Consider the following 27,728-nt stretch of genomic DNA (forward strand, 5'->3'; position numbering starts at 1 on the left):
TCTTGTTATCATTTTGACGCCACGGGGTGAGGAGGGAGTAGAAAGTCCGTGTTGCCCAACGACAGCCCCAAAACATCACTGCTCTAGAGGAGATCTGCATGGAGGAATGGGCCAAAATACAAGCAACAGTGTGTGAAAAGCTTGTGAAGAGTTACAGAAAACGTTTGGCCTCCGTTATTGCCAACAAAGGGTACATAACAAAGTATTGAGATGAGCTTTTGGTATAGACCAAATACTTATTTTCCACCATGATTTGCAAATAAATTCTTAAAAAATCAAACAATATGATTTTCTGTTTTTTTTCCCCACATTCTGTCTCTGATGGTTGAGGTTTACCCATGTTGACAATTACAGGCCTCTCTAATATTTTCAATTGGGAAAACTTGCACAATTAGTGGTTGACTAAATACTTACTTGCCCCACTGTACCACAGGAAAACAAAATTTTTCGAATAGCACTTATTGACATTTCAGGTTATGTAGTGAATACAAGGCTTTTTTTTCTCCCTCCCCTTGATTGTTCATTTTCCCATAATCCTTGTCGATCGCGGTTATGTTGATTAAATCCAGTAGATTAGTTCATGATTCAGAGTTTAGTTCATTCAGTTGATTCGATCCAGGAAAGTGTTTCCTGGGCAGGCGCGTTGTCACAGGTTCTGATCGCATTGTAGAAAAGATCTTGTCCAGGAAACTCAGTGACCAATTGACCAGTTCCATGTCTTTACAGAATGTCACAATACTACTGTTAAAGGTCAACTGTCTGCCCACTTACAGAGCCAAATGATTATCTGTCCTGGTGATGTCTGGTTGAGTTCTGATAGCATTAGCTTCACATTTGGTTTTGTTTACAAGTTTGAGTTGTCACACCAGACATTATTTTCCTTTTGTACAGTTCTTATCGTGACCAAGAGTTAGATTGAGCCAGCAACATAACCGTTCAATAAACTTTGTTTATACCTCCTCTTAAAAACAGTCAATGAACCTGAGCTGGTCACACCAGGATCTTTGTTAGGATTCAACAAATTAATGTTCATGTCACCACAGACAAAGTCATGCTTATTTTTAGTTTTTGACAGAAGTTATCCTACACATTCAGTGAATAGTTCAACATTGGAGTCGGGAGCACGATAAATACGGCTTATATTTTAACCTTTTGAGAGAAGGAGCGCAATTGTAATGCATTCCATAAGATTGTATATCTTAGTAGACATGTCTTTGAATAATGAGCGCTCCTAATGCGTCACAGTTGTGTTGCACAGCTCCGCCCATCCAGCTAAATCACGTGCTGGAATGGAGAGTTTAATCGGCTGAGGTTTTTGCAATAGGGTGGATGTACATCATACAAAAGGACAAAGTAAGGCACCAAAAGTGCCAATCCTCAACAGGATTCTACGGAATACAATCGTCCTGCGTGCAAAATCTGATGAAGCCAGCATGGATGACAGGCAAAACAGTCATTGGCCTTTGCTTCTCACACCAAGACACACGTGTCTCTTCATCCCTTCTAATCTTAAACATCAAACTGAGCAGGAAAAAGGTTTGTCACCAGTGTGGGTTCTTGTGTGTCTTATTAAGCTAATCATTTGAATGAATCTTTGACCACAAACTGAGCAGGAATAAGGTTTTTCGCCAGAGTGGGTTCTTATGTGTTGTTTTAAATTGCACTTGTGACTGAATCTTTGACCACAAACTGAGCAGGAAAAAGGTTTTTCGCCAGTGTGGGTTCTTGTGTGTCTTGTTAACTCTCCCGCCTGAAAAAAAGCTTTTCCACAAACTGAGCAGGAAAAAGGTTTTTCACCAGTGTGGGTTCTTGTGTGCACTTTCAAGCATATCTTTTGAGCAAATCTTTGACCACAAACTGAGCAGGAAAAAGGTTTTTCGCCAGTGTGGGTTCTTGCGTGGATTTTTAAGTTAACCTTTTCAATGAATCTTTGATTACAAACTGAGCAGGAAAAAGGTTTCTCACCAGTGTGGGTTCTCGTGTGGTATTTTAAGCTTTGCCTGTGAGAGAATCTTTGATCACAAACTGAGCAGGAAAAAGGTTTTTCTTTAGTGTGCGTTCTTGTGTGTCGCTTTAAGTTGCTCTCGTGACAGAATTTTTTATCACAAACTGAGCAGGAAAAAGGTTTTTCGCCAGTGTGGGTTCTTGTGTGGATTTTTAAGTTTTGCTTTTCAGTGAATCTTTGACCACAAACTGAGCAGGCAAAAGGTTTTTCACCAGTGTGCTTACTCATATGCGTCCGACAAGTGTACTTATTAGCAAAGGTTTTCCCACACTGAGAGCATTTGCAGAGTTTGTCGTCACCATGAGATGTCTTATAACCATCATCATTGTAAGGCGAGTCTGACAGAGCGATGAAAATGTCTGCTTGCAATCCTTCTGTTGAATTGCTGCTGCTGTCGCTTGGAGGCTCCGCCCCTCTGCCGGCCTCACTCAGACCATCTTCACTCTTCAAGGGCTCACCAGTCGACCTGGTGATATACTCCTCCTCTTTAACGCATGGCAGCTCTTCCTCCTCCTTTTTGATTGGAAGTTGCTTCTGTTGACAGGGCTTTGGCTCCTCCTCTTTGATTTGGGGGAGTTCAACATCCTCTTTCAAACCAGGAGATTCTGCCTGCTGCCGCTCAGTACCAAGATATTGTCTAAAACCTGCAAGACACAAGAAAATCATTGATATATTTTATGCACTACCACTGCGTCTTTCATTTTCGCAAAACTTGGAAGAAGACGAGTACAGTGATCGCTTGCGTTTTCGTGGATTCGGTACATGGTGCGGTTTTGAAAAGTATCCACAAAAAAATAGTGGGAAAAAATATGCGGTTTCATTTCGAGCCGCAAGAAACATTGTTTTGCGTATAGATGCATGCCGAAACCCATCTGCCAAAAATAACTCAAAAAGCAATTTCGGTTGAAATGTTTGAAGGCCGGAAGTGTACCATCAAATTGTGTGAAGAACTTTAGTCCTCTTGTGATGAGGTCAATAAAACACGGCTTAGGGAGCTTTGTAATCGTATTTACACATTCGAGTACGTATATAAAAAAATTGTTCTCATATTTAGTTATTTGTGTTTGTATTTAGGCATTTGTATCGGTAACCAACAAATTCTTACGTTGGATTTTTTTTTTTTGCGGGTGCGTGAATATAACGTTCTTTTCGACGACTAGGAATCTGTGAACTATTCATGTTTACTGCTACGTATTAAAAGCGTTGAACGCCGTCATGTCGGACTCGGGGAAGACTAAGCGATCCTCTAACAGCGCATGCGCCGAAACAACAAAACTGGCTGATTGCAGTGTTGTGTGCGAAGCTAATATGTCAGTTTGTAACATCAATAACGTGTTTGTCCAATATTTATTGGTTGAATATAAGCATTTTACTATGATTAAATTTTTTTATTGTCAATGCACTATGCCTGCGTATGTATGAGCCATACAATGTGTTTGAAAATAAAAATACAACTAATATGTGCATTTTATGTAATTTCAACACTTTTAAAGTACAATAAGTCTCTAAATTATTTTTAATAACTTACATAAATAATAGATATGAAATAATATTAAAATAGTTAATTTAATATTTTGTTGTGTCCACAGATTCACCCTATGTTTAAAATGTTTCATCTTATTTCGTTGTTTGTGGAAAATATACTCTACACACAAGGTTCAGCCTGAAAAGACTGATGTACTTACAGTTTTGAACCAGCAGAGGGCAGCGTTCGCTTCTTGGCGTGCATGGGCATTAAGTGTTTGCATTTTTGAGCGAATAAGAAATGACCCGTCTGTGCTGTAATACGAGACGGACGTTGTTAAAAGTATTTTTTTTTACTATTTTCAGGTGAGAGAAAGAGTATAATTTGACTGTGGATTGCTTTATTTTAGGATGACTGTGATGTGTACTTTGTGTTAATATAGTTCAGAAACATGTTAACCGTCATGTATGTTTATGTATGACTACAGATGCGAGCGAACGATGAGTGAATGCTAGTAGTGTCTAAAATGCAGAAGTTAAATGTTTTATCACAAAAACTTTTATTAGGGTTTGTGTTTTATTTATTTATAAATATAAATGTATAAGAATTCGCATTTTAGAACAAATAAGATATGAGCCGTCTGTGTGCAGCAATGCGAGACGGACGTTTTTTGTTTCAGCTGTACAAGAAAAATGAAAATAAAACAAAATTAAATGTGTAGCAACAGACTGAAGCATTTAATCTCTGTCCGCACCACACTACAGATGCATAGCTATTATTTCAACCGACTGCCACACGCATCATCAGACTTTTGCGTTCTCCACTGCCGCACCTGTCCTGAATATCGCCTGATCACTGGCTTGCCAAAGGAAAAAATGTGAGCGCCTCTTAGTAGTTGCTCTTTTTAACGCTTCACCTGTGGCCCTTACGCCCGCCAGGTTTTCCCCGAGGTTCTAGTACCTTTCCCATTGCATAACAACCTTTTTTTTAAAAATATATTTTCAAGATTTGTCTGCGAGCCAGATGCAGCTGTCAAAAGAGCCAAAGGTTCCTGACTCCTGGTCTAGTTGGTTGTCTATTGGTTTAGTCGTTTTTGCCATCGTTTTTTTGCTTTTTTGTTCTTTCCTGTGTCTTCATTGTGTGGACTTAAAGTAAAAGGACAGGAGTATCCCACGAAATAAGACTGCTGCACAATGAGAACAGGGGTGGGATTAAATTAGCTTTTCTTCTTCCCACTCCCTGTCGAGCGCAAATCATTTTCCTGAGTGGTATTTTCTCATATATTTATTTGCATGCATTATGTAGCCTTTCATTTTTAGTTAAAGCAATCATGCATTCACATTATGGTTCGTTTTAACATATACCATTTCATGTCATAAAAGCCCAGTTATCTTAGTCCTTTGAAGAACACAAAGGTGTAACATGATTTTATAATCAAATAAGGGGAAGTCACAGACGACCCCCAGAACTGTTGACCAATGGTTTGAATGATAAAAGTAAATGCCCACTAGATTGTAAAATGTGAGGTATATAATGGAGTCAGATTCTGAAATGTGTGTGCCTCATTCATTAAAACTAAAAAGGCCTCCAGAACAGAAAACGAATGCGCTGCGTTGTGAGTACGAGGTCGAGAGCCAACGCCAACATGAGTTATATTGTATTTCGGTGTCTTTGTGCATGCTTGAAATAAAAAGCATTATCATCAAAAGGATATTTCGATTCTTGGTGAGAGCATATCGATAACCTTTTGGCCTACAAAGTATCACAATATATTGCCTTTTTGATATATTTTCACTGGAGGTGGGAATCTTTGGGCACCTCACAATTTGATTACAATTCAGAGGCTACGATTCGATTATAAATCGATTATTAATGCACAACGCCCCCTTCCCCAGCTATTACTGTAATTTCCCGAAAATAAGGCGCACCCGTGTATAACGCGCGCCCCAACTTTACCTCTAAAATCTAGGGAAAATTCTTGTACCCATGTATTAAGCGCACCCTAATTTTAGCACCAATAAATATCAGTCTTGTGTCTCGAACTTTTATAAAGTAAGCGGTTGCAGCAATTTTTATTTCTTTTGTCAAATTTTTTTTTTTTTAAATTACAATCTTAATTTTCTGTGGTTAAATTGCTCACAGTATACGATGTAGAAATATATTTCCGTTTATTCACAATAATCACACGTGAAAAATGCCCCTTTTCTAACATTCACACAGGCCCCCTTTGTCTTCTTACCAGCGTATGTAATTTGATCAGGGCAGGGGGGTTGTACATTCCAAGCAAGAGACCCTCCCCAGTGGGAAGGGGAGAAAAAGAGTCGTAGCTGAAAGGCAGGAAGTCTTTTCTGTTTGTTTGTCTTTAAGTGTAAGTAAGTCCAGTACATATATATGTTTGACTGGATTCTAAAACTACAAATTCCGTTAAGCTCAAGATACTAAATTGATTAAAATGCAAATTAATGTAAAATTAAAGAGTGAACATGGAGGAAACTAGTTGCCAAGAGATATGGTGCGACCTAATAAAATTGTTTACAGAATTCAAATATAAGACAACAGGAAGAATCCCTGAGAGGAGACTGCTTCAGGGGCAGAGAAAAAGGGGGCCGGCAGAGCCCCAGCCCAGACGATGACCAAGATAGCCGAAGGGAGACTTATTCGCCCCCCCGAAACCCGCCCCCCCCCCCAACTAACAGCAACTAATTGAGAGCAGATGGTAAGGCCTGTCGGCCGCTATCCCATAACCAAGTCCAAATAAGATCCCAGACAAAGACTAACAGTTGGAACCTAATTAGATAGCCCGAACACCTGGAAATTACCTCATGATTCCAAGTCAACACGGTGGGTTAATTGACTTATAATTGTTATTAAATAATTTTGAATTTTTGCAGAAACAACTGCCAGATGGCGTGCGGAGTTGTAGTGAGACTGATATGTTATGATATGATGATATGATATACGTTTTTTCACCAATTGGATGACATTCTGCCTTATCCGGGATTTAAATGATGTTGAACTTTTGTCTCCTGTCACTCCAGTGTTTGCTGCCTTCCGAGACATATTCTCATCCTCCACACCAACCACTAAGGCTACCCGACTTCTCAGCTCCGATGGCTCCCAGATCTCACCTCGACTAATGCACAAGTATTTAGATTGATGACTCAGACACGAAGCTCGAGAATTGGGACCCATGGTGGGACAATGCCGTTTGGCAACTGATTGGACATGAGTTCAAATACCCCTTGACATGTATTGTTTAAGTATTGAATGTTTTTTTGTATTCAGGTCACTGTGGTCCGAAAGACCTGCTGACATTAGACTGCACCACGGTGAATCCAGTCACATTTGAGGTAGCTCTGAATGCTTTTATTAATGTGCCCCAGCACCCCTGTAACCAGGAGGCGACCAAGGGGTGTCGCAAAGACGCTCAAGGGGCTGTGAAAGTGTGTCTAGGAAGAAACTCCAGTGTTGATGATTTATTTTAAAGGTGGAAGTGACAAAGTAATATTTTTATTGGAGATTTGGACACCAAGAGGTAGAGGCGTGTGATATTTATTAGATTTTCTGCGATTCGGCTGGGGAAGATTCAAGGACGAATCACCAACATTCAAATTCCGATTATTGAAATATGACAAGAGAAGCAGAATAATCTGACGCATTAATCCGTTAACTATTTTTTTTGTTTTTTTAAACTCAAAACAAGATGGAGAAAATTATTAAACTAGAGAAAATAATCTTATTAGGACATTATACATTTGCAGTGTTCCTGTCAGAGATAGTTGACACATTTACAGGTCTCACATTAAATTATTATTATTTATTTATTTATTTGGTAGGGAAAGTGCATATTATTGAACTTCTATTAGGATGCAGATATTAGATGTAAATATGCCAGACGCGAGTAAAAGAAAATGCAGAAAAAGGTTGACAGGAAAGCAAAAAAGTGAGGCAGAAGGAGTGGAGCAAAATGTGGTTTAATTGGAAAAGAAAGTTGAAAGAGTGAAGTGTCGGACGCAGTATGTTAGGTCATTTCAGATAGAGGAACAGGAATGTTGAAATTATTTTACAAATATGTGAACTCATATTTGTTTTTATAAACTATTCCATTTTGAGGTTTTCATTTTAATCATCATTCTTAAAATTAGGCTGTTGGGTGTGTGAGGTTTCCTGACCTTTAGAGATCGGAATCGAAAACCGGTTCTTATATACCCCTTTCCCACTGGCCAAAAAACCTGTGTCAACCCACTAACAATCGGCTTTTGGTGGCAGTGGGAAAGGTGCAGCGACCCGCCTCGACCAGTGTCAATCAACCCACCAAGCGACCCACGTTAAAATCACCTCGGCTCTGATCGTCATGGAGTGTGAAAGCAAAACCCCGGGTCAACAGTCAACACCTTAATCTACATGGTGACGTAGGCTCTTACGTGATGCGTCATGACAACTTGCCAGTCGCCTCCCATTTAACACGCCCCACAACCGTAGTTACACGACTCCTTTCAATTTCAAACCAAAATTCACATCGCCTACGTTGCCTCAGCACAAGCAGAGTGTTGATCCTTTGCTGCATTCCGACCATTTTGAGAGCAGTAAAAAGCATGAAAACAGACAACACAGACGGAAAGGAGGCTTCCATTTTGCTCTGCATTGTTTACTTCCTTGAACTGAATGAATTCGGTCGCATTTGTCAACGTGCATCTTAGTGTAGTGAGGTCACGTAACCTTACGCAAGGCAAAAAAAACCCTTTTTTTTTGTTGGGGGGGGGGGGGGGTTGCACTACTTCGTGGTTTTTCCACTTATCGTGGCGGGTTCTGGTCCCCATTAATCACGAAAAACAAGGGATCACTGTATATCCACACATTCCAGTCTTTCACACACATACAAATACATCAACATCTTTCCACGCATGCTCCCACCTGCTCATTGTGTGATTCTCCAATGCAAAAGTCACCTCCAATATAGTAGACGATATGGAATCCAATTTAGATTTTTAAGGACTTGAATATGCCAAATTTTGCTAAAATGTAATGATTTGGATCACATGCTGATAGAATTTGGGGGTCAGCTGTGACCTAGAGAATGGGAAAAACATTTTTATTGATTTCGGAAACTGAGATGTGAAGAGAAATCCAAGTTGTGTAAATTTTGTTGTAATGAAATTATAGTGGGAATTAAGTGGCTAGTTTCGTCGAGAGAGGCCACAGCCAAATTTAATTGACAAATTACTAAAGAGGGAGCGGACAAATTTGAGAGAGGAAATAAACTTTATTTGGCATTACGCCTGATGAAATTATTCTGGGAAAATTGTAAAATTTGCGATCGTGTAAGAAGGGTAATGGTATATGAGTTACTGTATTTGCCGACCGATGTAAATATAGAATCATTTAATTTGCATATGGGTTAATTGCTTTTTGGAACGGCTTATTATGATTTCAAATTTACATTGGAAAGAACAACTTTCCCAGAATAAGACTGATTTTTATTTTTTCATTTTTGATTTTCTGTTTTTATTTTAATTTGGACTTTTGTCTTTATTTTTGGAGTTTGAGTGGTTTTGATAAATTGAGACTCAAGTACTTTTGTTCGGCCAATAGTTAGTACTGTTGATTTTTTCGGTTTCCGATTTTTATTCTTAATTTGGAATTTTTGGCTTTTCATTTCTTAACTTTGAAGCTAAGTTTCAAATCATCTCTTTCGCTTTTGAAAATTTGTAAAACTAATTTTTGAAGCTAATTTCCATTTAACATCTTTTCTTTTTCTTTTGGAACTTTGGTAAACCTAATTTCTTATGTAGTTTGTGGTTATTTTTAAGTTGGAATTTAAAGAAGCTATTTTTTTTTTACAGGTACATGATAAGTATTGGTCCGATAATAGGAATTATGACATCATCCCAATAAATCCAATAACATTATTAATAGGACCGATAATATACGTATATTTTTTTGGCACAGTGTTGGCGGATTGGGTTGTGTGCGTTTGTTTCAACTCCTGTTTTGCAAGTACAACGTATTAGTGACTGTGTGGTTTGGGAGGAAGGAGTTTTACAACAAATCGAGCGCTCCCTTTCTGTGACGTAACGCTTAAGTGACGGCAGTGTGCCGCACGGCTGGCTAGTAAACAACAAGCATGGCGTCGGTTGAGTGGGATTTCACTTGCAATTTGTAACACATGCAAAGCCTAAGTCCACGAGGAGGGGAAAAGTTGTCGAGCTACAACACATCTTAATAAGCTACTTAAAAGATCACAATCGCTTCGATGGTGTTTTAAAAGAGTACGAGGACGCATGAGCTGCGAATGAAGCTGCCCATCCCAGGTTCATCATTCCAAACCGCCACCACTTTTCAAATGAATGTTTACCGGCAAATTATAAATAGATTGCCACACTCGTCTATACTTTGATCGGCAACCATGCACGGCACATTTCACTACGGACATTTGGACGTGTAATGTTAGTCCTATTGGTCTGACGGCGCAGTGGCTGGATAAGGATTTCGTACTGTACAGAAAAGAAACCTCATGCTTCATTGAAAATGGGTTCACTCACTTCCGTTTATATGGATTCTTATAAGACAAGCCATTATTGCTTTTTGTTCTACTATATTTGATAATGAGGAATGCGCTTTCACTAAATTTATAACTTCTTTCAGTGTCATAGTTATTTACTTTTGGATACTGTGAAGTCTTAATGCACTTTTTGTTTCAGTTAAATTTATCAACATTTACCAGTAGGGATGGGAATTGACAGGGTTTTTACGATTCCGATTCCATTATCGATATTGCTTAACGATTCGATTCTTTATCGATTCTCTTATCGATTCGAATTTGGGGAAAAAGAAGAACAAACGTTTTGATTGGCATTGAGTTTGTTTAATCAGAAGTCACAACCTTACAAACTCACAACGAGGTCAAAAGAGGCCCAAAGCCTCGATGTTAACTGTGGCAATAGGTGGCAAATACACAAGAATGTGTAACATTTTACTGAAACATTTTTCTAATAAAAATAAAAAATATTGGTATATTTTGGCATATTGGTCGTATTCCCTCTCGACGTAGTAATCTCCACCTTGCAATGACCAGGCATGAAAATGGGTCAGCGGTTAAAAAGGTGACAAAGGTGTTGGAAATATGTTCCGGTAGGGCTGTCCCAAACGACAAATTTTCTTCCGATTAGTCAGCAGACTATTTTTACAATTAGTCGACTAGTAAATAAATATAATATACATATTTTTTGTTACTAATTTAGCAATGAAATTTTTGATGACGCTTATTAATTCACGAAAACACTTTGGAATACATAAATTCTTTATTGAAGTACAAAGAAACGTAAATAATAATTAATCACACATAAACAATGAGGTCAAATGTTGCATTTACTTGTGCAAAAGAATGGAATGTAAACAGATTCAGAACACTGACTTCGCCTTTCCAACATTATTCAAAACAATTCTTTTAAAAAATCCAGCCTTATTATTATAGTATACTACTATATATTAGGGATGTCCCGATCCAGGTTTTTGCACTTCCGATCCGGTACCGATATTGTTTTGCACTTCCGATCCGATACCGGCCAATACGGATACCGGCCTATCTGAGCATGTGTTAAAGTTTAAAGTTATTTAGCCTCCTTACTTAGTTGTCAGACTCATGTTAAAAAAGGTTTTAGTACTCTTGATAACAACTAGCCAGCTGAATTAGGTGAGTTTGAATAACACACAACAGTTGTTAACAAGAAACTGACCTGGTTATTCAGTGACAAACACAAAACATTATAAATCACAAACAGAAATGGCAAGGTCAGTCGGTAAAACGTGCAAATAATATTGTAAACTGTCTTAAAAAAGCAAAACACACAAACAACCTCAGTGGAAAATCCCACAACCCCCCCCCCCCCCCCCCCAAGCTATTAGATGCTTTTATGTTTCGTGCATTAGTTACAAAAATTGTATAAAAAGCCTCTCAGGTTTAAATAAACGACTATTTCAGTATCAAGTTAACATTTTAAAACAGTAAATAAAATACTCAAGTCCCCATGCTGTATCAGCAGCTTTACACGACATTCAATTCATTTAATTTTACGAATCCACTGTTTAAGTTGTTAAAATTGCTCCCGTTATTCCATAATTTCCCTACTGTCTACTTTCGACATGTGAACGTTTTAAAACTGTTTTGAAGATAGATTCAAGTCATGATTTTGCCGATTTAGGAGTATTTTAGATATAAAGTTAATTAGGTTCGCTTGGAAGGTTTACAACAGCCTATTAGGGAAGTCTCCTGCTTTAAGATGGCAGCTGTTTACTAACGCAACTAGTTTTCAATACTTCAATGTTGCTAACGCCGTCGAGTCTGTCATTTTGCATCTAGTTCTATACACATATATCATCTATTATCTACAGTAAAACGATGATGACGTAGTTTGTAGCGGCTGTCAGCAGCAGTTAGGTATTCTTGTGTTTTTTATCCAGCGGCATGAGTTGAGCTGAAGCCGTGAGTTGAGCATTGGCATTACCCGGGTCTATAACAAGCACGATTTTTACTCTCGGGACGCAATGCGGTCCGTTTCTCATTGCGTCCCGAAAACCGCGCTGTGTATTAGTTCCGCTTTACTTGACATATTTCAATGATCGGAATTTGGATGTTTGTGAATCGTTCTCGATTTTTCCACGGCTGAATCGCTCAAGGATGTAATGACGGCTGGGCATGTTGTACCGTGGGTCTAAGTGTTGGATGGTGCGTCTTTACTCACGAGAGATAACGGTTCGTCATCCAGAATGAATTCTTCGGCAATTACTCTTGTTATTCCCTGGGCTTTGGGACTGTCAAGAGCCAGTTAGTCAAGCATAGCAAAAGTTTCTGCCAGTGTTAGTTGCGTACGACCTTTCTTTTTGTCTTTAGTTTTCTTAACATATTATATTCTATTGTTTGTGGTGGTATTTCGCTAAATGCTTGATTAGGTTGGTTGTATTAAAACTTCTTAGAGCTTTACCACCGCGCTTGACATTATTGTGGCATATGTTGCACTCTGCCTCTTCGTCTTTGTTGTCCTTTAAAGTGAAATGATCCCACACAGCTGACATTTTTACCGATAAAAGTCTCTCGATAAATTGGGAGACGGTAATGTAAATGTAGTGTGTTGAAACTTGAAGGTGTGCCGTAAAATGCGGACCGGATTTTAGGGAAACCGAACCAAAAATTGGAATGGATTATGTAAGTCAGTGCGCTGGAAATCCCGGGCCGGACTTTAAAAAAAAAAAGTGGATCGGAAGTCTGGATCGGAATTTTTCCCGTGTTCCGATCCGATACCGATAAGCATTTTTTTTGCCCATATCGGCGTCCGATCCGATCCAAATATCGGATCGGGACATCACTAGTCTGTTCTACACTTGTAATTAGAGATGTCCCGATCCGATACCTAGATCGGATCGGACGCCGATATGGGCAAAAAAAACGCGTATCGGTATCGGATCGGCCGACACGGAAAAATTCCATCCAGTTTTTTTTTGAAAGTCCAGTCCGGGTTTTCCAGCGCACCGACTTACAAAATCCATTTCAGTTTTTGCTTCGGTTTCCCTAAAATCCGGTCCGCATTTTACGGCACACCTTCAACACACTACATTACCGTCATTACCGAGAGACTTCATCGGTAAAAATGTCAGCTGTGTGGGATTATTTCCCTTTAAAGGACGACAAAGACGAAGAGGCAGAGTGCAACATATGCCACAATAAAGTCAAGCGTGGTGTTAAGCTGTAAGAAAGCTGTAAGAAGTAAGAACACTGGCAGAAACTTTTGCTCTGGGTGACAAACTGCCATTGACAGTCCCAAAACCCAGGGAATAACAAGAGTCATTGCCGAAGGAATCATTCTGGATGACGATCTCTCGTGAGTAAAGTGGGATTTAGACACATTGAGCAGACTTTTTTCATAAAATATATATTCATATATTTATACTAAAACGATGTATGGATGTTAAATAAAATAATTTGGATAAAAGACAAGGCACTGTGCATGCCTGCGCACGGGAACGCAGTGGCCTCGTTCTCTTTTTAATCTTCCCCTCCGCGAGCATCCTGGTATTTCTTTTCGATATGAGGCAACTATAGGAGTGAAAAACAAACTAAAGACAGAGGAATTGAAAAGCAAACAACTGCGTTGGGAGTGGGATATGGAAATGATTCTAATTGATTGTTGAAGATACGGAAACGTGTGTCGGCTTCGCTGAAAGTAAACGAATGTGGCGCTTTGGTCTCATGCGAGAAATATATTTAACAAACGTTTCCAGCGTTATTTCGCTGTGTAAATGCATTTATAATCATAAGTATTTAGTATTAAGTATTTAAGCATTGAGATAACTTGCTTTTTTTTTTCTGCCAACTCGAGGAGATTAAAATAAATGTCAAATCCAGTATCCACCTGTTAGAACACACATGCAAACATAAAATATATAAATGTTTATTGAATATCCATCTTACAGTCTTGTTTAACTGGGAGAATTTGTTACAAAAGACAGGCTATAATTTGTTATCATTATGCATATATGCAACGGCATCACCAAACATGATCACACAAAACTTAACCAAGCATCGCTCCTGAGTCCTCACAAATAAAACATAAAATTTTGTTTTTTTTCGGGCTCGTGCCTACAAATAAAACATAAAATTTGGGTTTTTTTCGGGCTGAGCAAGCAAATCAAAGGGAGTGTGTAATAATTAATAGTTTGAAGTTGTTTGTGTGTTTTGCTTTTTAAGACAGTTTACAATATTATTTACATGTTTTACTGTCTGAATATGTCATTTCTGTTTGTTATTCATAATGTTTTGTGTTTATCATTTAATAAACAGGTCAGTTTCTTGTTAACAACCATTGTGTTATTCAAACTCACCTAATTCAGCTGGCAAATTGTTATCAAGACTACTAAAACCCTTTTCATCATGAGTCTGATAACTAAGTAAGGAGGATAAAAATAACTTTAAACTTTAATACATGCTCAGAGAGGCCAGTATCGGTATCGGCCAGAATCGGTATCGGATCGGAAGTGCAAAACAATATCAGTATTGGATCGGAAGTGCAAAAACCTGGAGCGGGACATCCCTACTTGTAATTGCACGTTATATATTTACCTCATGTAATTACTTTTAAAAAAAAAGAAATTTGTCAACATAGAAAGAAATCTTTCAATCTGCAAACAATAGTCAAGTCTTGGCCGTGGTGCAAACCTTAGGTCGGTTCACAAGTCCTTTGCACAGCTACTAAGAAAGCAAATCCACTATATTAGACTGAAAGACATTTTCGGACTTATGAGAAGGATTTCTTTTTCATCTAAAGAAAAAAAACAATACTTGACCTTTAATGTGAATGGACTCCTCCTCCTCCTCCTCCTCCTTGATGTATGGCGACTCCTCCTTGATGCATAAAGACTCCTGGTACTGAAGACAATGGGCTTGGCTGACATATTGATCTGCAAGACCACAAACAAATCTTATTTCTTCATTTGCAAACTTGTGTCCCCAAAGTGGTTTTCTGTTGTTTTGTAAATAGTTTCTGTTCCAGCTTGATTACTGTCATTCTATTGCTCCAATTAAGACAAAAACTTTGTCAAGAAAAAAAAGGTCACCCTGGAGAAATGCCACACTAGCTTTAAAACAAAAGCAAGATTGCAGACGAGCAGAACGCAGGTGGCGAAAAAACAAACTAGTTTTTTATGATATCTACAAAGAGAGTCTTCGCAAATACAACCAGGAACTGAAAAATGCTAGACAGTCATATTTTTCAGAGATCATTAGTAGAAACACCACCAATACCCGCACACTATTTTCTGTTGTTGACAAACTGACAAACCCACAAGCATCAGTACCTCAGGAATTGGTATCTGAGGTGTCCTGTAATGATTTCGCAGCATTCTTTACACACAAAGTACTGAAGATAAGACACACTGTAGCAACTTCAGATTAACAATTGTCACACTAAATGCCTCCCAAAATGTCCCCCACGTCAAACTTAGACAGTTTAGCCTCTTGGACTATGCCACGTTAACAGAAATTGTGTCAAAATTAAAGCCCACAACATGCTGCCTTGACATCCTTCCTTCAAACTTTTTCAAAACTGTTCTTCATTGCATAGCAACAGACGTACTTCAGATTATAGTAAATACTTCTCTCCAAACAGGAGAGTTTCCACAGACTTTAAAAACTGCAGTAATAAAACCTCTTCTAAAAAAAACCTAATCTGGATGCCTCAACCATTAGTAATTATAGGCGTACATCAAATCTGCCATTCCTGGGGAAAATTATCGAGAGAGCGGTGTTCGAACAGATCCAGGCTTTTATGATGCAAAACAATCTTTTTAACTCATTTCCGTCTGGATTTTGGCCACAACAGAGCACCGAGAACGTGCTCATCAAAGTCCTAAATGATATTTGTCGGAATACCGATGCCGGAAAATCATCTATTCTGCTACTATTGGTTCTCAGCGCCGCATTCGACAGGGTTGATCACGACATACTACTTAGCAGATTGGAACAGTGGGTAGGGCTTACTGACACTGTTCTTCAGTGGTTCATATCTTATTTACATGATAGGGATTTCTTTGTGTCTAGGCATGTGCCGGTTACCGGTTTCAAGGTTTACCGTGGTATGAAGACCCTCACGGTTTCAAAACCACTAAAATTTGCCGTCATACCGTAGTACGGTATTCACTATTTTACAAGTCTCAAGAATGCAGCCAGAAGTATCTTGGAGCGGGAGGGCTCACCCCTCCCTCTTAGATTAGATTTAAGAAAAATATCGGATTAAGACGTTATAATGTAAATATGCAGTGTGAAAGTTAGTATAAGTCAATGCAGATTTATTTTGCATTAATAATTTAGCCTATAAATTAATTAGGTTTTTATTGGTGAGAAATGGAGCCATGACCGCCGTTCACCCAGTCTGTTTGGTCTTATTAATGTCCCTTCCACGCCAAAAATTGTACATGCAGGTTGTGCCGTTATATCGTCTGCGGTTAACTGAGCCGCGTTTTGTTCAAGCCAGCCGCACTTTCTTTTCTGTTGCGTTTCTCTTTCAGGTTTTACCGCATAGTGACAGATGGCGTACGTGCCGAAACATTCTTCTAGAAGCAGAAAACATTACAGCGATGTCACATGGAAGAATAGCTCGGTAACAGAAGCGGTCGTCTATCGCACCTGAGAGTGCAGGTTCCAATCCCGCTTGAGGCCTTTGAATTATTTTTTTTTTCTCAATAAAAAAAATGAATGATGGCTCAATAAAAAAAAGAATGATGGCTGCCTGATAAATAAAAACACTGTTAAAATAAAAAGTTTAAAATCAAGCATGCATTTTCTGTACTTGTATCAAGTATATTGACAGATCGTATTCAATTTGTGGTAGGATTTAACGAAACAGATGGAAAATGTGTAGCTGTCTGAATGAAAAAAAAGAAAAATTCAGAAACAGCAAGAACAGGACTACAAATGTACACTGATAATGAGCAAAAAGGTCAGATGACCTCACAGCTACTTAAGTTTTAATCAAGTACATTTATTAACAACCTATACATAAAAAAAGGGAAAACTAAGAGGTGTGCCTTGAACTCCAAGTAAAGTATGTCAACCCTGCACTGGTTTGGGGTCAAAAGGTCAAATGGCCTAGGAGCTATTGAAGTTTGAAGCTAGTCAATAATTTAAAAAATCATTTAAAAAAATTTGGAGGGATAAATTGGAAAACTAAGAGGTGTGCCTTGAACTCCAAGTAAAGTATGTCAACCCTGCACTGGTTTGGGGTCAAAAGGTCAAATGGCCTAGGAGCTATTGAAGTTTGAAGCTAGTCAATAATTTAAAAAGTCATAAAAAATTTTTGGGAGGGATAAATTGGAAAACTAAGAGGTGTGCCTTGAACACCAAGTAAAGTACTTCAACCTTGCACTGGTTTGAGGTCAAAAGGTCAAATGGCCTTGGAGCTATTGAAGTTTGAAGCTAGTCAATAAATTAAAAAATCATAAAAAAATTTTTTTGGAGGGATAAATTGGAAAACTAAGAGGTGTGCCTTGAACACCAAGTAAAGTACTTCAACCTTGCACTAGTTTGGGGTCAAAAGGTCAAATGGCCTAGGAGCTATTGAAGTTTGAAGCTAGTCAATAAATTAAGAAATCATAAAAAATATTTTGGAGGCATAAATTGGAAAACTAAGAGGTGTGCCTTCAACACCAAGTAAAGTACTTCAACCTTGCACTGGTTTGAGGTCAAAAGGTCAAATGGCCTAGGAGCTATTGAAGTTTGAAGCTAGTCAATAAATTAAAAAATCATTTAAAAAATTTGGAGGCATAAATTGGAAAACTAAGAGGTGTGCCTTGAACACCAAGTAAAGTACTTCAACCTTGCACTGGTTTGAGGTCAAAAGGTCAAATGGCCTAGGAGCTATTGAAGTTTGAAGCTAGTCTATCGATTTAAGAAATCATTAAAAGATTATGGAGAGATAAATTGGAAAACTAAGAGGTGTGCCTTGAACTCCAAGTAAAGTATGTCAACCCTGCACTGGTTTGGGGTCAAAAGGTCAAATGGCCTAGGAGCTATTGAAGTTTGAAGCTAGTCAATAATCTAAAAAAACATAAATTTTTTTTTGGAGGGATAAATTGGAAAACTAAGAGGTGTGCCTTGAACTCCAAGTAAAGTCTGTCAACCCTGCACTGGTTTGGGGTCAAAAGGTCAAATGGCCTAGGAGCTATTGAAGTTTGAAGCTAATCAATAATTTAAAAAAATCATAAATTTTTTTTTGGAGGGATAAATTGTAAAACTAAGAGGTGTGCCTTGAACATCAAGTAAAGTACTTCAACCTTGCACTGGTTTGAGGTCAAAAGGTCAAATGGCCTTGGCGCTATTGAAGTTTGAAGCTAGTCAATAAATTAAAAAATCATAAAAAATTTTTTGGAGGGATAAATTGGAAAACTAAGAGGTGTGCCTTGAACACCAAGTAAAGTACTTCAACCTTGCACTGGTTTGGGGTCAAAAGGTCAAATGGCCTAGGAGCTATTGAAGTTTGAAGCTAGTCAATAAATTAAAAAATCATAAAAAATATTTTGGAGGCATAAATTGGAAAACTACGAGGTGTGCCTTGAACACCAATTAAAGTACTTCAACCTTGCACTGGTTTGAGGTCAAAAGGTCAAATGGCCTAGGAGCTATTGAAGTTTGAAGCTAGTCTATTGATTTAAAAAATCATTAAAAAATTATGGAGAGATAAATTGGAAAACTAAGAGGTGTGCCTTGAACTCCAAGTAAAGTATGTCAACCCTGCACTGGTTTGGGGTCAAAAGGTCAAATGGCCTAGGAGCTATTGAAGTTTGAAGCTAGTCAATAATTTAAAAAATCATAAAAATTTGGAGGCATAAATTGGAAAACTAAGAGGTGTGCCTTGAACACCAAGTAAAGTACTTCAACCTTGCACTGGTTTGAGGTCAAAAGGTCAAATGGCCTTGGAGCTATTGAAGTTTGAAGCTAGTCAATAATTCAAAAAATCATAAATAATTTATGGAGGGCTACATTGGAAAAATAAGAGGTGTACCTTGAACACCAAGTAAAGTACTTCAACCTTGCACTGGTTTGAGGTCAAAAGGTCAAATGGCCTAGGAGCTATTGAAGTTTGAAGCTAGTCAATAATTTAAAAAATCATTTAAAAAAATTTGGAGGGATAAATTGGAAAACTAAGAGGTGTGCCTTGAACTCCAAGTAAAGTATGTCAACCCTGCACTGGTTTGGGGTCAAAAGGTCAAATGGCCTAGGAGCTATTGAAGTTTGAAGCTAGTCAATAATTTTAAAAATCATAAAAAAATTTTTTAGAGGGATAAATTGGAAAACTAAGAGGTGTGCCTTGAACTCCAAGTAAAGTATGTCAACCCTGCACTGGTTTGGGGTCAAAAGGTCAAATGGCCTAGGAGCTATTGAAGTTTGAAGCTAGTCAATAATTTAAAAAGTCATAAAAATTTTTTTGGAGTGATAAATTGGAAAACTAAGAGGTGTGCCTTGAACACCAAGTAAAGTACTTCAACCTTGCACTAGTTTGGGGTCAAAAGGTCAAATGGCCTAGGAGCTATTGAAGTTTGAAGCTAGTCAATAAATTAAGAAATCATAAAAAATATTTTGGAGGCATAAATTGGAAAACTAAGAGGTGTGCCTTCAACACCAAGTAAAGTACTTCAACCTTGCACTGGTTTGAGGTCAAAAGGTCAAATGGCCTAGGAGCTATTGAAGTTTGAAGCTAGTCAATAAATTAAAAAATCATTTAAAAAATTTGGAGGCATAAATTGGAAAACTAAGAGGTGTGCCTTGAACACCAAGTAAAGTACTTCAACCTTGCACTGGTTTGAGGTCAAAAGGTCAAATGGCCTAGGAGCTATTGAAGTTTGAAGCTAGTCTATCGATTTAAGAAATCATTAAAAGATTATGGAGAGATAAATTGGAAAACTAAGAGGTGTGCCTTGAACTCCAAGTAAAGTATGTCAACCCTGCACTGGTTTGGGGTCAAAAGGTCAAATGGCCTAGGAGCTATTGAAGTTTGAAGCTCGTCAATAATCTAAAAAAACATAAATTTTTTTTTGGAGGGATAAATTGGAAAACTAAGAGGTGTGCCTTGAACTCCAAGTAAAGTATGTCAACCCTGCACTGGTTTGGGGTCAAAAGGTCAAATGGCCTAGGAGCTATTGAAGTTTGAAGCTAATCAATAATTTAAAAAAATCATAAATTTTTTTTTGGAGGGATAAATTGTAAAACTAAGAGGTGTGCCTTGAACATCAAGTAAAGTACTTCAACCTTGCACTGGTTTGAGGTCAAAAGGTCAAATGGCCTTGGCGCTATTGAAGTTTGAAGCTAGTCAATAAATTAAAAAATCATAAAAAATTTTTTGGAGGGATAAATTGGAAAACTAAGAGGTGTGCCTTGAACACCAAGTAAAGTACTTCAACCTTGCACTGGTTTGGGGTCAAAAGGTCAAATGGCCTAGGAGCTATTGAAGTTTGAAGCTAGTCAATAAATTAAAAAATCATAAAAAATATTTTGGAGGCATAAATTGGAAAACTAAGAGGTGTGCCTTGAACACCAAGTAAAGTACTTCAACCTTGCACTGGTTTGAGGTCAAAAGGTCAAATGGCCTAGGAGCTATTGAAGTTTGAAGCTAGTCAATAAATTAAAAAATCATTTAAAAAAATTTGGAGGCATAAATTGGAAAACTACGAGGTGTGCCTTGAACACCAATTAAAGTACTTCAACCTTGCACTGGTTTGAGGTCAAAAGGTCAAATGGCCTAGGAGCTATTGAAGTTTGAAGCTAGTCTATTGATTTAAAAAATCATTAAAAAATTATGGAGAGATAAATTGGAAAACTAAGAGGTGTGCCTTGAACTCCAAGTAAAGTATGTCAACCCTGCACTGGTTTGGGGTCAAAAGGTCAAATGGCCTAGGAGCTATTGAAGTTTGAAGCTAGTCAATAATTTAAAAAATCATAAAAATTTGGAGACATAAATTGGAAAACTAAGAGGTGTGCCTTGAACACCAAGTAAAGTACTTCAACCTTGCACTGGTTTGAGGTCAAAAGGTCAAATGGCCTTGGAGCTATTGAAGTTTGAAGCTAGTCAATAATTCAAAAAATCATAAATAATTTATGGAGGGCTACATTGGAAAAATAAGAGGTGTACCTTGAACACCAAGTAAAGTACTTCAACCTTGCACTGGTTTGAGGTCAAAAGGTCAAATGGCCTAGGAGCTATTGAAGTTTGAAGCTAGTCAATAATTTAAAAAATCATTTAAAAAAATTTGGAGGGATAAATTGGAAAACTAAGAGGTGTGCCTTGAACTCCAAGTAAAGTATGTCAACCCTGCACTGGTTTGGGGTCAAAAGGTCAAATGGCCTAGGAGCTATTGAAGTTTGAAGCTAGTCAATAATTTTAAAAATCATAAAAAAATTTTTTAGAGGGATAAATTGGAAAACTAAGAGGTGTGCCTTGAACTCCAAGTAAAGTATGTCAACCCTGCACTGGTTTGGGGTCAAAAGGTCAAATGGCCTAGGAGCTATTGAAGTTTGAAGCTAGTCAATAATTTAAAAAGTCATAAAAATTTTTTTGGAGTGATAAATTGGAAAACTAAGAGGTGTGCCTTGAACACCAAGTAAAGTACTTCAACCTTGCACTGGTTTGAGGTCAAAAGGTCAAATGGCCTTGGAGCTATTGAAGTTTGAAGCTAGTCAATAAATTAAGAAATCATAAAAAATATTTTGGAGGCATAAATTGGAAAACTAAGAGGTGTGCCTTCAACACCAAGTAAAGTACTTCAACCTTGCACTGGTTTGAGGTCAAAAGGTCAAATGGCCTAGGAGCTATTGAAGTTTGAAGCTAGTCTATCGATTTAAAAAATCATTAAAAAATTATGGAGAGATAAATTGGAAAACTAAGAGGTGTGCCTTGAACTCCAAGTAAAGTATGTCAACCCTGCACTGGTTTGGGGTCAAAAGGTCAAATGGCCTAGGAGCTATTGAAGTTTGAAGCTAGTCAATAATCTAAAAAAAACCATAAATTTTTTTTTGGAGGGATAAATTGGAAAACTAAGAGGTGTGCCTTGAACTCCAAGTAAAGTATGTCAACCCTGCACTGGTTTGGGGTCAAAAGGTCAAATGGCCTAGGAGCTATTGAAGTTTGAAGCTAGTCAATAATTTTAAAAAATCATAAAATTTTTTTGGGAGGGATAAATTGGAAAACTAAGAGGTGTGCCTTGAACATCAAGTAAAGTACTTCAACCTTGCACTGGTTTGAGGTCAAAAGGTCAAATGGCCTTGGCGCTATTGAAGTTTGAAGCTAGTCAATAAATTTAAAAATCATAAAAAAATTTTTGGAGGGATAAATTGGAAAACTAAGAGGTGTGCCTTGAACACCAAGTAAAGTACTTCAACCTTGCACTGGTTTGGGGTCAAAAGGTCAAATGGCCTAGGAGCTATTGAAGTTTGAAGCTAGTCAATAAATTAAAAAATCATAAAAAATATTTTGGAGGCATAAATTGGAAAACTAAGAGGTGTGCCTTGAACACCAAGTAAAGTACTTCAACCTTGCACTGGTTTGAGGTCAAAAGGTCAAATGGCCTAGCAGCTATTGAAGTTTGAAGCTAGTCAATAAATTAAAAAATCATTAAAAAAAATTTGGAGGCATAAATTGGAAAACTACGAGGTGTGCCTTGAACACCAATTATAGTACTTCAACCTTGCACTGGTTTGAGGTCAAAAGGTCAAATGGCCTAGGAGCTATTGAAGTTTGAAGCTAGTCTATTGATTTAAAAAATCATTAAAAAATTATGGCGAGATAAATTGGAAAACTAAGAGGTGTGCCTTGAACTCCAAGTAAAGTATGTCAACCCTGCACTGGTTTGGGGTCAAAAGGTCAAATGGCCTAGGAGCTATTGAAGTTTGAAGCTAGTCAATAATTTAAAAAATCATAAAAATTTGGAGGCATAAATTGGAAAACTAAGAGGTGTGCCTTGAACACCAAGTAAAGTACTTCAACCTTGCACTGGTTTGAGGTCAAAAGGTCAAATGGCCTTGGAGCTATTGAAGTTTGAAGCTAGTCAATAATTCAAAAAAATCATAAATAATTTATGGAGGGCTACATTGGAAAAATAAGAGGTGTACCTTGAACACCAAGTAAAGTACTTCAACCTTGCACTGGTTTGAGGTCAAAAGGTCAAATGGCCTAGGAGCTATTGAAGTTTGAAGCTAGTCAATAAATTAAAAAAATCATAAAAAATCAATGGAGGGATAAATTGGAAAACTATGGGGTGTGCCTTGAACACCAAGTAAAGATCAAACCTACGCCTTTGGGGGTAACCCTGCAATGTAAACAGTAACTTTAGCTGCTCTTAGCTGTGTGCTGTGGGCGACAACGTCTTTGGACAGCTTTTTTTACGGGGAAAGAGCCTGATGAGGAGTCTACAGAGTCCGTTCTGCATAATATGTGGCTAAAAGCTAGCAAACGAGGCAACAAAACCGAATGCACTGAAAGCATTATGCCTAGTGATGTGCCCTACTGTGCCGAGGCGCCGATGCGTGTGCCGAGCAAACCGGAAAAAAACCTGCAAAGCGCGCATCGAGGCATGTGTTGATTACGCTGGTGGCCACGCCTGAAGCCTCGGAAGGCACGTTGCTACGTCCGAAGCCTCACGAGATGGGCTTCCTACGTCATCGCCAACACATAGTTTCGCCGGTGATTCGAAATGAAATGGCGCACCGAGACGACAATGAGCTGACAGGTGACACGGACACACCCAGCTCGCATCTTCAAACCTAAATTCAATCGGATTCGTTTTGCAATGGACGCACTGTCCAACATCGAAAAAGAAGAGAACATCCCCTGTCTGGGCTCATTTTGAGCAGTTCCCTCCTAAAAAGGTACAAATCATAATAACCAGTGTGAATATATATTGTAAATTATTGTGACAACACAGTGTATCCCTCGTTTTGATGTATTTCTTCTACTTGCTGATTTTTCATGTATGTTTCATATATGTTGAGGCATTGTACCCCGGCCTCATCCGTCCCTTGCGAAAGACTATTTTCAAAAGCAGGAGAAATCCTATCTAAAAAAATGAAACCGTTTTAAAGCCAAAAACTTTGAAAATTAGGAAAGTTTTCCTCAATAAAAATGAATGAAATGTGAGTCTTGTTCCTTGTTTATATCTCAATGTCTAAAATAAAGCAATCATTCTTTCAAGTAGAGCCTAGATCTTGAGCTCGGGTCGGGCCCAAAATGTCACTCATTTACGTTCGGGTCGGGTTGGGTCGGACTTCTTCTCGTTTTTTTTTTTTTTTTTTTTTTTTTTTAGAATGTATATTTGTATATGGAAGTTAAACTAAGGAATACTTGTTATAAAATAAAATAAACTGGATAAAACAGAGAAAGAGCGCTGTGGTAATCCCAAACATGAGCCGCAGTAAACCAGTGCATTGTTTGCGCACATGAAGGCTCTGGGGCTCTCCACAAGTCTGCAACTCTGCATCCTGATATTTCCTTTTCGAATTTCGATATGGATATGATATTAGTCAAACATCTTTATTATCATTTGTTTCGAGGGCCGCACCTCTTTATGCAAAGCAGGACTTCGTGGTGTTCTTTAAAATGTTCTTATTTTGTTTCAGTGCTCCTTAAGGCAGGTTGTTCTTTTGTTTGTTCTGATGCGAGTCATTAAAATAATGTTATTTAAAAGTATTTTAGTTTATTTTTGTATATGCTGCTGTTCCTCTCCTTGTCAGAGAGGTGCGTCCATGAGAGCACAATATCCCACACAGAAATATATTTAACAAACCTATCCAGCGTTATTTCGTTGTGTACATGCATTTATTATGATGGTAAAAATATGTAGACTATTTAAACATTAAGAAAAATTGCGTTCTTTTCTGCCAACTTGATTAAAATAAATGTCTGTTGCTGCATTTTGACAAGGAAATGACGCATGAACTATCCACCTGATAGAACAGACACACAAATATGAAAGATATAAATGTTTATTTAATATGCATTTTACAGTCTTGTTCAACTGGGAGAATTTGTTACAAAAGACAGGCTTTAACTTGTTATCATTATGCACTTAGGTGTTGTCACAAATGTGATCACACAAAATGCAACCATTTACCAAGCAGTGCTCTGTCCAGGTCTGACTGACGCATTGCATCCCTGCATTTCCTCCTTCTGGGTCCTCACAAATAGAAAATAAAATTTCGGCTTTTTTTCGGGCTCGGGGATACAAATACAAAAAATACAATTTCGTGTTTTTTTTGGGGCTCGGACCTGAAAGTTAAGTTAATTGCTCGGGCTGGATCGGGCTGGATTTCTTAGGCCCAATCTAGGCTCTACTTTCAAGTAACACACGCACATTCATTCACATAACAACTCCCTGCCCTTTTGACTCCATCAAATCCATGGTATCATTTTAATCACTCTGTCTGTCATGATATTTATTTTCCACATGAAGGCGCCATAGAGCAAATGAAGCCTCATGATGCTTCGGCCAAGGAGCGAACCAGTTTGATGGAAAGCCTCATTGCTTCATGATGCTTCAGTTTGCCATCACTGATTATGCCTACGACAAAGTCAAGTTTTAGGAAAGGCCGCCGTTTAAAAAAAAAAAAAAAAAAGTAGATTCCGCGTATGGAGAGCTACATTTTCCCTGCACTTAATGTTCGTTTTCAACCCCTTCGTGTTTATTTTACTGCCATTTTCTGCCACACCAGGAAAATAAGGCCCAAACCACACTGGTCCGTAGCGCAAAAAGCTTGGGGAACACTGGTGTACAGTGTTCGTGTCATCGAAAGTGTACCAACCTTCGAGTCTGTGAAGAACAACTTTTGCGGTCATTATTTTGCACCCAGTCGATTCTTGGTGACGTGGGGGCTCCTTTTTTACTCCACAAAGTTCCTCTTGGAACTTTTCTGCAGCCGGTGTAGTTCTCGCGAACATATTTCTCACTTGTTTTCTGAACGCTTGACGACGTGCCTTCCAGCCTTGTTAGCGGTTAGCCGGCTAGGCTAGGCTAAAGTAGGCGACAATACTTCAACGAGTGCCCAGACTTGAAGATGACTGATGTTTGAGTACGTAATGTGGCAAATGCTGCACACGTCGTCGAGACTTCGATTTAGTTTAGTGACTGAAATCTCGGGGAAAAGAAATACGTGCACATAGAAAAAACTGCTCCGCCTTGGCCAGTCTTTTTCATTTCCGACCAGCATTGCATGATGGGAAAGACAGTGTCCAGCCCAATCACAACGTAAAACCCGCCTATCCCCCCCCCAAAAAAAAAGAAAGAAAAAAAAGCCCAAATTACAACATCTCTTTCAAAATAAAAACGTTTCTCTAATTCACCTCAATCAATATTTTGACATGAAAGGGGGAAAAAAAAAAATCAAAAGTGGGATCGTACCGTTATCATTTCGCCTATAAGGATCCTGGGAGGTGTAGTTCTTCACAGAAATCATTCGGTGCGCTCAGCAACGCCCTCTGGCGGTCTTATTTTCAATTCGAGAAATACAATAATATTGGACGGTCTATTTATTCATTAATAAACATCTAAATTACATGTTTGTCAATACAAATCACAGCAGCAGTACAACTTTGATAATATTTTCCAGAGCCAATTCAAAGTGTATTTTGAGAAGATTTTTTCTAAAGATTGGTCTCAAAAGCTGAAGCAAATCCACCCGTCACAAGTCAATGTTTCAAAAAACAAATCACAATGCGCAATCGATAAATAAAAAGAAACAAACAAAAAAAACACTTCATCTAACACTAATGTAATGTCATTTTTAGAATGATTTTGATGAATTTGACTGTGTACCTAAAAATAAAAAATGGCATGCAGTTCACAGCTCACGCAATGCGAGGCTCTAAAATAGAAGTTCAGCTCATTCACAATCTGATTAGTTTCCTAGTTTGTGTTAGTTGCTATTTTGGTAATGCCTCGTAATGTATGTAGAATGAAGAATATTGTAGTCATCTACGAAGAGCATTACAAATAGAAAATGTTAGAAAGGTTACCACTATGCGTCCGTTTCCATGGTAACCGCTCATAGTTACTTCCTGGTCTGGTCTCGATTCACACGCGTTAATTGTTTTGGGACATTCGAGTTGAGTGCAGCCACCTGTTGAGATGTGAGAGGGAATGTTGATCTGTGTGCGGCCACCAATGAACGTGAGTATTTTTCCTTCATTCTGGAGGATTCCAGCAATAGGTTGGAGCCACTACATGCGCGGCCATTTCGTAGCATTGCCGTGCAACGGCAAGTAGACAGCGAGCATTGTTTACATCATATTTGTGTTGCACATTTATGCCGTGAGTTTTAGCATCTTTGGGATGTGTTGTAAATCCAATTGAGTGTAAATTTCCTAGTTGCTGCCACGTTTTGTGGCATACTGTATTAATGTCAAACATTTTGACGCAAAGAACACATGTTGTCATGCATTAACCTGGTACTCTTCGAGTAGGGTGATACACTCAAAGCTTACAAACTCGAGTTAACAAGCACTTGCAAGCAGGTCGTCAACCAATACTCGCAAGCGTGAAAGTAAACAAACAATTGAAGGATCTCTTTGTGTAAACTGCATTTCATGTGAATCATATTGTTCCATTTACCAGTTTTACTGTTGATTGTATAAAACCTAGTACTAAGCTTCGTCAATAATTAAAGATGTATGACTGCAAATTTTCCTTTGCAGTTATTTGCTCTGATGTGATTATAACAAGACGTTCATG

General features: G+C 38.2%; 1 protein-coding gene across 1 annotated transcript; it reads right to left on the minus strand.

Annotated features, from left to right (window-relative positions):
- Nucleotides 1–484: 484 nt before the first annotated feature.
- On the minus strand, nt 485–26,195 carry LOC130927870 (zinc finger protein OZF-like). Its single transcript, XM_057853969.1, has 3 exons — nt 25,804–26,195; nt 14,808–14,921; nt 485–2,649 (listed from the first exon to the last, which is right to left on the minus strand). The coding sequence occupies exons 1-3, from the start codon at nt 25,937–25,939 to the stop codon at nt 1,517–1,519; spliced, it is 1,383 nt and encodes a 460-aa protein (XP_057709952.1). The 5' UTR covers nt 25,940–26,195; the 3' UTR covers nt 485–1,516.
- Nucleotides 26,196–27,728: the final 1,533 nt, after the last annotated feature.

This window comes from Corythoichthys intestinalis, chromosome 13, assembly GCF_030265065.1.
Source record: "Corythoichthys intestinalis isolate RoL2023-P3 chromosome 13, ASM3026506v1, whole genome shotgun sequence".
In the NCBI taxonomy this organism is placed as follows: Eukaryota; Metazoa; Chordata; class Actinopteri; order Syngnathiformes; family Syngnathidae; genus Corythoichthys; species Corythoichthys intestinalis.